At 36.3% G+C, this 10516-nt stretch overlaps 1 protein-coding gene across 8 annotated transcripts; it reads right to left on the bottom strand.

The window, feature by feature from the left end:
• Positions 1-235: 235 nt before the first annotated feature.
• On the bottom strand, positions 236-4201 carry LOC149164715 (uncharacterized). Of its 8 annotated transcripts, none has more exons than XM_089432167.1 (9): positions 3909-4201; positions 3391-3457; positions 3165-3293; positions 2923-3077; positions 2743-2830; positions 2570-2663; positions 2374-2405; positions 485-565; positions 236-387 (listed from the first exon to the last, which is right to left on the bottom strand). In XM_089432167.1, the coding sequence occupies exons 1-8, from the start codon at positions 4179-4181 to the stop codon at positions 489-491; spliced, it is 915 nt and encodes a 304-aa protein (XP_089288293.1). In that variant the 5' UTR covers positions 4182-4201; the 3' UTR covers positions 236-387; positions 485-488. The 8 variants fall into 8 exon arrangements, with proteins under 8 accessions (XP_089288293.1, XP_089288296.1, XP_089288295.1 ...); XM_089432170.1 differs by having other exon boundaries at positions 2570-2660; XM_089432169.1 differs by having other exon boundaries at positions 2923-3074.
• Positions 4202-10516: the final 6315 nt, after the last annotated feature.

Genomic DNA, 10516 nt, shown 5'->3' with positions numbered 1-10516 from the left:
AGGACGCTTCTGCATCCTGTTTTCCATCCTATTTACAACCTCGATATCATCAGGATCAATAGTGGACGGGTGTGGAATAACTTCATCCTGCCATTTAACACACAATACATGTCAGCCTGTACTACTATAGTCTGACCAAATTACAAACCTAAACCAAGATTTGAAATTGTGGATAACAAATTTATATACCTGATGCTCAACAAATATTCTAAGTGGTGTACACCATTCACCTTTATACTGCAAACCAAGAGAACTTCCTCCACTTAAACCAGTGGCAGTTGAACCACTTGGAGAAGAAGGTATACTTCGTGCATCACCCTCAACAGAAACTCCTGGCGGCTCACTTTGTGACCTCATTGCCACTACATATTCATATGTCGTAATTCCCTGCTATTCAGTACTCTTGTTAAAGGATGTTAAGTTTAGTGAATATAAATCGACAAAAGATTGTTGAGAACCATATGGATTTTTAAATAAAACTAACCTTTTTAATCAGTGTAATATGAAAAAAGAAAAGCTCTGCTAATGGCATTGAAGCAAGTAAGGCCACCAATGTACATACTACCTGCACGAAGACAACATCAGAACTCAGTTTCAGAGACAAAAGCTTACTAAAGTTTTATGCCGGTTATCAAACTTAGAGTACCTTAATATTGGCTGAATGTTGTTAGGTTTATCAGATTTTATAGAACCTCTTCAATGAATTACTGTCCTTCCTATAATTCAGGAATCATTCAACATTTTCATACAACTTTTTCTCTTGTGATTCTATACAGGCATTCTGTGGTCCAGACTCCAACATAACATTCCAAGAAGTTTTCCTCAAACAACATAAACTTTAGATCCTTCTAGAAAATCTCTGAAAGAATACAATTTCAGTTCACTGAAACTGGGTAACAGCATGCCAATCATAGAAAGAGTGGACAAACATACAACCACATAGATCATCCAAAAGCATATTTCATTTCAAATACATGACAGAAATATGTTGTTCAATGTAAAGCAATTTATCTTCCTAGCAATGAAGCAAGTTTTGAACACATACATAACCAATAATCTCCCTAATCTATCAGAAATCTTGTGTTCCTCATAATATCAACTCAGCTTTAGATTTTAAAAGGGAATGATGTGTATGCCCAACCAAGCTCACAGGATTTTATCATGCATCAATATATCCACCATCCCAGCTTATTATAAAGCCTGAGTGTTCCATTTTGACACTGAAGTAAATGTTGATGCTCAAGTATTACATTGCCTTTCCAGGACTTTTAATGCTACTACTGCAATCAACTTAACTATCTCCTATTATAAAACTTTTATAAAAAAGCAAACTTAGCCATTTGCATCAGCTATAGCCTTTCATAATGCATTTCCACAAGATTATTCACTTTATGCATGTGCAGCCACGCAATCGGATGCTGACAATTGATCATCAATAGTTTTCCCCCAGACAAATGTCAAACATTAGATAGCTCCATTGCATCTTAGAAAGCATTCACAGAGCCTTCAACACTGCTCCTTGAGTCCCCAAAAGTCAAACAGGATATCATTGCAGCTGCAATGACATCTTGTAACTTGTAATAGAGTAATAGGCAGATCCAGACTTCTAGGTATGTCCAGAAAAATTCAGAGCAACTGAGTCAAACAGGGTATGATTTCCAACATAAATAAACAAAATCCCAGATACTCTTGAGGCATAGATAGGAGCCTACTCAGCATTAGTATCCTGATCACTGTGCATCTGCACATTAATAATTGCATGGGCAACATATATGCCAGGCAAGCTACATAACCTGTCAAAACCCATAGAATGGTTTGAAGCATCCTCATATGCGTATAATAATCTCTCTATGGATAAAATACCACTTTATATTCTCCTTGAAAGTTGAAAGTTGAAACCTTTCATCTGCATCCAAGGAGATTAGTCCGGCTTTCATGGATGATGTACACAGAAGATCTCCAAGTCACTTGAATAGCTTCATTAACCTAAGCTAGCAGTTAGCACCCCACTCAAAGCACTGAACCCCTAGATACACTTGGCATCATGTGAACTGGTACCTGCTATTCTATTAGACAGATCAGAGTTTACCCTCAGTAACTGTGACTGGAAGTTAGGCATTTAGGGGGCTACATTGATTATATCCCGAGTTTATCCCTTGGGATTTGAATATGGGATTTATCAAAGAATATAACTTGTATTAAGCATTCCAATGGAGTTTCAAGCCTTTGATTATATTTTGATTAAATTTGGCTTTCTATTATGAGAGAATAGGTTCTATGACCAAGTTCTGTCACAAAGGACTTTAAAGGATGAGCATAAACATAAGAATACCAAAGGAGTTTCTAATTCTATAGTTTATAGAACCACCATACCTGGAATTTGCGTCAGTGGTAGAAGGGCATTCCTACATCAAGTAGAACATAAATTTGTCAGGATTGAAGGCATCCTTAATTCTATGGGAAAAAGGGGATCAGTATAACAGTTTATTCAAGACAAATATTACTGCCCATATAGGGTTTGTGCACCCATTGGGTTTGAAAATCAAACCTGAATAGAAATTGTACTTACAATTCATGGTCACCTAGGATATGGCCTTCACGCTCATTAATGCATCCAAGCATCCATTTTTCTGCAGTTTCATTTCCGGGACAAAATGGATCTTCTGTTCACAAAACCCAAACACTCATTCTCCCAATCCAACATACCCATATAAGTCAAAGCAAACAATTTGCAATTCATACCGTTAGCAGAGAACCAGAGTGAAGTGGATGCCGAATCAGGGACCTGCATGTCTTGATATTCACCCAAAAGATGACTTTCACTATTATTCTGTCAACAGACATCATGGGTATAGTTAAATTGAAAGGTGCAATGAAATTCACAGATGACCAGTAAAGGTTTTTATTGTTTTCGTGGCTCACCAGTCCAATGCCTCCTTCACATTGTTGACTTGGGTTTGAATCGCAGAATACAGACTCAGATTGATCTCCTGGAAACAAAAGCATCCGCCTTCTTTTACACCGGGGACTGCCCTTTGAAGTATGATCTGGATTAATAGTATCCTCATTCTTACCTGCTATTAACCAAATGAGACCAAACTATACTCCAACTCATTACAAAACTATTGACATACTGTGGTTTATTTCAAAATCAGATAATTAACCTTCATTGCTTTTGATATCCAATGTGGGCAATCTGGGATCCGTTACTTCTGATAAAGGCGTGGATGTAAATAAAGTTCTGTTTTCTGCCTCGCTTTGAGTCCATTCATCCCAGAGAGACTGAGATAGAACTGCGCACAAAATTAGATTGCATGTAAGTCATTAAACCAAACAGAGCACTACGAAATACCATAAACATAATGAAATTAGCAGTCAAGAATTCCTAACCCAATGGCGAATCCACATCCAATACGAAGGAGTCCTCCTTCCAGTCCCATGGATCGCTCCCATCCATCTACCCAGATCGATAAATTCAAAACACAATCTAATGGCATAGAAGACCAATAACAATATCAGAACAGACAATCATAATACAAACAATCAAGAAGCAAACAATACTATTTGAACGTTGGGTGAGTTACAGCTCCCATGAGATACAAACCAGTGAATTTCAGTCATACAGTTGTGGAAAAATCAAAGCCAGTACAGTGCAGACTACTATTTTATCCAGAGTTTGCTTTCCAACCAGCCAAAACAGTTGAATAACATGATTTCTAATTCAATATACTGCAAACCCCAGAGGATGAGGAAAACCAAACAAGCACAGTACAACTATACTACCCTACATGGCGGGAAGTATATACAGCAGAGTATAACCAAACGTATACACACATATATAGCAAGATACATACATATATGTATATATATTTGATCAAACCAGAGATTGTTCTTTTTTTTAAATATACCTGTACTGCTCTGCTGTAAAAAAACAAAAGATTTGTTGTCGTTGGAATGGCATTCACCGCGCCCAAAAACCACCGCCTCCCCATTCTTGAGAGCCAGAGTAGGTGGTAACCCGCCCAAGCGCCTACAGCTGCGATTTCCTCTGCAAAATACCTTCGAACCTGAGACATACAGAGTCGGCTAATAAGCACTCCACCAAAATCGATAAGAAGAACTGCAATTGTGCAACCTTGAGAGGGTTTCCGTTGAGGTTTCGCGAGACTTGAGCAATACATCTCGCGCCAGCTGCAGAGGTTTTGCGAGACCTGGGCAATACAACTCACGCTAGCTGCAGAGGTTCTCGGTTGAGGCCATAGTAATTGAAGGGACCATGACGAATATCGTATGTCAGTGGAAAGCAGAAGGGTCGCGCCAGGTGTCAACCTGACAATGAAAAGGACGACGAAACTCTGTTTCAAAGGAAGGCCTATCGGGCCTAAAAATTAATAAAAAGTTTAAATTCCGAAGTATATGACACATTTTTCTCACATAGAATTGTAGAGTGCATTTATTAGCAGACAAATGGGGTAGCAAGCTAAGTGGGCTTGATTGTGGGGAAAAACTCCACAGTTAAGCGCGCTTGAGCCAGAGGAGTTCTGGGATGGGTGACCTCCTGGGAAGTCCTGGTTACCGGGTGCAAGCCCCGGAAGTGATGATTGATGCTATGTGATTCGTTCTCCACATTTCACTAGTTTCAATCCCACTTCTTCACCCCTGTGAGCATCACCCGATGCAATGAGTGCCTAGTGAACTATTCAAAAAATCATGAGAAATTAGTCACTTTACGACTACCTCTCATGGAAATGGTCATACTTTGAATGACTTACTTAACGCAGTTGAATCCCAAAAATGATATCTAATATAATGCACTGCGAAAATCCCCCATACTTAAATAAATTTATTTTAACTCTAAATTATGATGTTTTTATACCAATTAAACTGATAAATTGAAAAAGAAAATTATATATAAAAATATTTATAACGTTTAAATTTTTTATTTATTTATTTATTATTATTATTATTTTCCAAAATCTATTTAATAAATTAAAAAAAAAAAAATCCATATTTTCTTTTAAATGTTCAAAATATCTCTAATTTAAATATTTTAATTTATTTTCAATCTTTTATCAATATTATAATATATTCACTTTATTATAGTATAAACTTTGATATATCCATATCCTCTTAAATTTTAAAATACAAAAATTTAAATGTGAGTGCTAAAATAATAGACTCTAATTTACTTTAAGATTAATAACTTTAATAGACTCTAATTTACTTTAAGATTAATAACTTTAAAATGTATGTTTGGCATTTCGATTTAAAATTGTTTCATTAAATAAAAATTTAAAATAATTTGATTAATAATTTAAAATAAAGTTTTTTCATTAATTATCAATAAAAAAATTTAAAATATTTTTTTTAAATAATTATAATTTATTTATTATTTTATTAAAAAATTATTTTAGTCAATTACATTTATTTTAAGCATTTAGCAAAAAAATATTAAATTTAACTCCTATAATGTTGGGATAAATTTTAGTGTAATAGGTTCAAGCCTATGATGCACGAAAACTTATATAATCCTCATATAAAATATAAAATATATAAATATTTTATAGGTAAAAAATAAGAATTAACTTAACTATGAATTAACAATTTATTATCAACATTTACCAAACTATATTATTTATGACTTCTAACTCCTCGAACATATTTTACATAAATTCAAAATAATATAAAATTACTGTAAAAACATTTACAAAATAAAATAAAATAAAAAATAGATATCTAACTTTTATAACCAAATTTCATACAGTATATTAAAAAATCTCTAGTCAAGTTGATAATAATAAAAATGAAAATAAAAAATAATAATAATAATAATAATAATAAAGAAAAATAAACATAAACACCTATATAATAACCATAATCAGAATGAGTAGATCTTATTATAAATTTTTACCCTCTATAACCAAATTTTAAATAATAAAAATGAAAAAAAAATAATAATAATAAAAATAAAAATGAAAAATAAACATAAACATTTATATAATAACCATAATCAGAATGAATAGATCTTATTATAAATATCTACCCTCCATAACCAAGTTTTAAATAATAAAAATGAAAAATAAAATATTAATAATAATAAAAATGAAAAATAAACCTAAACATCTATATAATAACCATAATCAGAATGAATAGATCTTATTATAAATATCTAGCCTCTATAACCAAGTTTTAAGTAATATACTAAAAACAATCCTTAATCGTAGAGATAATAATAAAATTAAAATATAAACCAACCCAATTAAATTGATAATAATAAAATAATCTTTAATCATACTGATAATAATAAAATTAAAATATGAACATAAGCAATCAAATTAATAATTATAAAACTGAAAAATAAACATAAATATCCATTTAAAATTCATAAATTGATATAATTAATACAAATGGCATGATGTGAACATAAACATCCATGTAGAAACTGAGACCAGAATGAATAAATGACTCGTTATATTAAAAATTCATATTAACCGAAGTATAAAGAGCTAATCGCAATTAACAACAGGTTTATTCCGGAGAGTGAGTCACTCATGTAATACTATAAACTACTAATGTTACTGAAGATAAAATTTTACCTCTAAATATCGAACCCAAAAAAAGCTCGATTTATTATTACAAACACAATAGAGATCTGGCCTAACTGAAATGGTTCATGGCCAGACAAGAAAAACAAACCGCATTGCCGCGCAGAGGAATGCATAGACATTCATTCAGCTTTCATGAATCCCCACACCTGCACGGGACGGTAGTAGGCAAACCCTAATAAAATGAACTTCCAAACTCATAAACAATAACCTATCCGAGAAAGAATATATATATATATATAAATCAGATCGCGTTCTTTATTTAAAAACAGAATTTTTGAAAATTCTCGAGTGTATTTGAATTTCTGAAATATTTCACAATCCAGAATTAATCTTTTCTCCAAACTTTAAAACTATATTTATTCTAAATAACTTTTCCAGAATTAGACAGATTTGCAGTGGGATATATTATGTGTAAAAATAGAGAATTTAAGCTCAAATGCTTACCATGGCTAGAAGGAGGTGGAGGGGTAAAGCTAGGAGGTGGAGGTGGAGAGGTGGGAAGTGGAAGTGGAGGTGGAGGTGGAGGTGGAGGTGGAGGTGCAGGGCTGGGAGATGGAGATGGAGGTGGAAGTGGAGGGGCAAGAGGTGGGGAAAGAGGTGCAAGACTGGAAGGTGGTGTAAAAGGTGGAAGTGGAGGTGGAGGTGTAGAACTAGGAGATGGAGGTGGCAGTGGAGGAGTAAGAGGTGGGGAAGAAGGTGCAGGACTGGAAGGTGGTGTAAAAGGTGGAAATGGAGGTGGAGGTGCAGTACTCGGAGATGGAGATGGAGGTGGAAGTGGGGGGGCAAGAGGTGCAGGACTGGAAGGTGGTGGTGTAAAAGGTGGAAGTGGAGATGGAGGTGCAAGTGCAGGAGATGGACTGGGAGATGGAGATGGAGATGTGCAGGACCGGTGAGCTTAAGTCGATTGCAGATTCCCGGACCGGGCCATGTCAGTTGGATCCCAGAATATTCAGGGAATCTACAATCGACTTAAGGATGGCGATACAAGACTGGAAAGTGGTGTAAAAAGTGGAAATGGAGGTGGAGGTGCAGGACTAGGAGATGGAGATGGAGGTGGAGGTGCAGGACTAGGAGATGGAGATGGAGGTGGAAGTGGAGGGGCAAGAGATGGGGAAAGAGGTGCAGAACTGGAAAGTGGTGTAAAAGGTGGAAGTGGAAGGGCAAGAGGTGGGAAAAGAGGTGTAGGACTGGAAGGTGCAGGGGAAAGAGGTGGAAGTGGAGGGACAAGAGGTGGAAGTGGAAGAGCAGAAATAGGTGCAGGGGCAAGAGGGTCACGACCAGGTGAAGGACTGGCCTCGGGCTGTGGAATGCGCAGTAGAAAGGTAATGATCACCGCGAACAGTGCAAGAAGAAAAGCTCTGTCGTATGCCATTTGAATTCCTGAAATATGTATATGCCTTCAAACTCCTCAAATCTTGAAGTCCGTCGATAAAGCCAAAACCAACTAAAGCAGCAGAAGCGTTGAGACTTTGATGTGAGAAGAAAAGGGGAGTGAAAAGAATTTATAGGCAGAGACGAGATGAAGGGTGTTGGTGTACATGCACCTAGATTAGCTCCAGTTGTTGGTGTACATGCACCTATATTAGCTCCAGTTGTTGGTGTACATGCACTTAGACTAGCTGTGTTGGTGTACATGCACCTAGATTAGCTCCAGTTAACTTATTGCTTGCATGTGGCACATGTACACATTAACATAAGATAAAGCACACTTAGCTTTAGTTAGCTTTAGTTATTGCATGTACAACTAAGCTTAACTTAGTTGCTTTTATGTATTTATTCTAAAACTAATATTGTAGAATCAATTTTCATTCTTTTCTCAATTCTTGCTCGCTTCCTTCCTTCTCTTGCAAGCTTGTTTATTGTTTTGCAGATCTAGATCTGTGTATCTCAAAAATCTTACATGGTATCAGAGCACAGGGATTTGTAATCAGTGCACAAGCAATTTTATTTGCAGGTTCAGAAGATTGAAGCAACAACAAAGAATGGAGTCTAAATTGGAGTTTCCACAATTGGCAATTCTCACTCCATATAATTATTTCGAATGGAAGCCAAAGATTCAACTTCATCTCAGAAGTAGAGGCTTATTTCGAATAACCATGGAAACGGAAGTTGAACCAACATCGACAATGGAGAAAACAAGATATTTCAATCGCATGGATGAGGCCTTCGGCATCCTATGTTTATCTATTTCTCCGGAACTGCTATTTCATGTTGAATCATGTTCAACTCCAAATGAGGTATGGAAAAAATTGGAAGGATTGTTTGGAAAACAGAATGAAATGCAAGGTCACATTCTCGAAAATGAGTTAAACTCATTAGATCCGAGAAACTTTGAGAACATTCAAGATTTTTTCACAAGGTATAAAGCCTTTTTGGTTCAGCTGAAAGGATGCGGGATCGACAAATCCAAGCAAGAAAATCAGTTGATTCTTTCCATTTTATCAAAACTTGGTCCACAGTATGCAGTATTCGTCTCTACATTCCACACAGTCAGAGCTGCAACTGGTGCAGATTGGAAGATGCCCTCACTGGATTCTTTTATTCAGTCTTTGATGCATGAGCAAGATAAGCTCATCAAAATGGGCACACTTAAAAATTCCAAAGCGCATGCACTTACTGTGCATGCAAAAGGAAAGGCAAATTCCAAAGACCATCAGAAAGGAAAAGGGAAGAAGGATCCTGATCCAAGAAAGGGAGGACATCCCAAACCCCCTGATGGATCATCTGGCTCAAAGGAAAGGAAAGGAACGAAAGGGAAATCAATGTGCAATTATTGCCACAGTGGTTTTCATCCTGAATCTGCATGCATGAATAAGACTATAGATCTTATGGCGCAGACACTCCAGCAACACAATCTTGGAGACCACATTCCTAAGAATGCTAAGAAGAAGTCTGGAGAAAAAGCACCAGATCCAAGAGGTAACGGGCATGCTTTGATTGCTCTTCATTCTGCACCACAAGAATGGATCATCGATTCAGGAGCTTCACATCATATGGCTTCTTCAAAGGAATCCTTTTCTTCTCTACATGCATACTCAGGTCCTCCCATTCTCATGGGGGATAATTCTGTAGTTGCAGCAACTGGACAAGAAAGAGTGCAATTCGAAGATGGAAGTTTTGAAAATGTCTTGCATATTCCAAGGCTTTCTGTGAATCTTCTCTCAGTGTATCAGATGACACACATAGGCAGCGAAAGGAAAGTGGAATTTACCCCATATTCCGTGAGCATTTATGACATGCAAACCAATTTGAAGATTGCATCTGGCAAGGTAAATGATCAATCTCGTCTGTATACATTTTCTGATTTTGTTCCTCAATCAGATTCTATTTTTCTACTTACGCATGCAAATGAAGAAAGTAGGATTTGGCACGAGAGATTTGGGCACTTGAATTTCAGATATATGCAACAGCTTAGTAAGCAAGGGATGGTCAAAGGATTTCCAACCATTGAATTTTCAGATGGTGTTTGTAATGGATGTGCTCTTGGAAAGCATCCACAAGAAAAATTCGAGGAGCATGCATGGAGAGCCTCTTCACCTTTGGAACTTGTACACAGTGATCTCATGGGTCCATTTCCGGTTGCTTTCAATGAGCAAAGCAAGATATGTGTTGTCATTTATAGATGATTACACGAGATTCACTTGGGTTTACTTCTTGAAACTCAAGTCTGAAGCTTTTCAACATCTAAAGAGTTTGAAAGCACATGCGGAAAATCAGTCTGGAAAACGCATCAAAATACTCCGCACATATAATGGGATGGAATATGTCAACAAAGATATCAAGAATCTTTGTGATGAAGCAGGCATACAGTTGCAGCATACAGTTCCTTACACCCCACAGTAAAATGGCGTGGCTGAAAGGAAAAATCGATCTTTGAAAGAGATGGCTAATTGCATGTTGCATGCAAG

The sequence above is a fragment of the Pinus tabuliformis genome, chromosome 5_1 (assembly GCF_031772625.1).
Source record: "Pinus tabuliformis cultivar Carrire ecotype Pingquan chromosome 5_1, CPIR1, whole genome shotgun sequence".
In the NCBI taxonomy this organism is placed as follows: domain Eukaryota; kingdom Viridiplantae; phylum Streptophyta; class Pinopsida; order Pinales; family Pinaceae; genus Pinus; species Pinus tabuliformis.
This window is presented reverse-complemented; position numbering and strand designations above follow the sequence as displayed.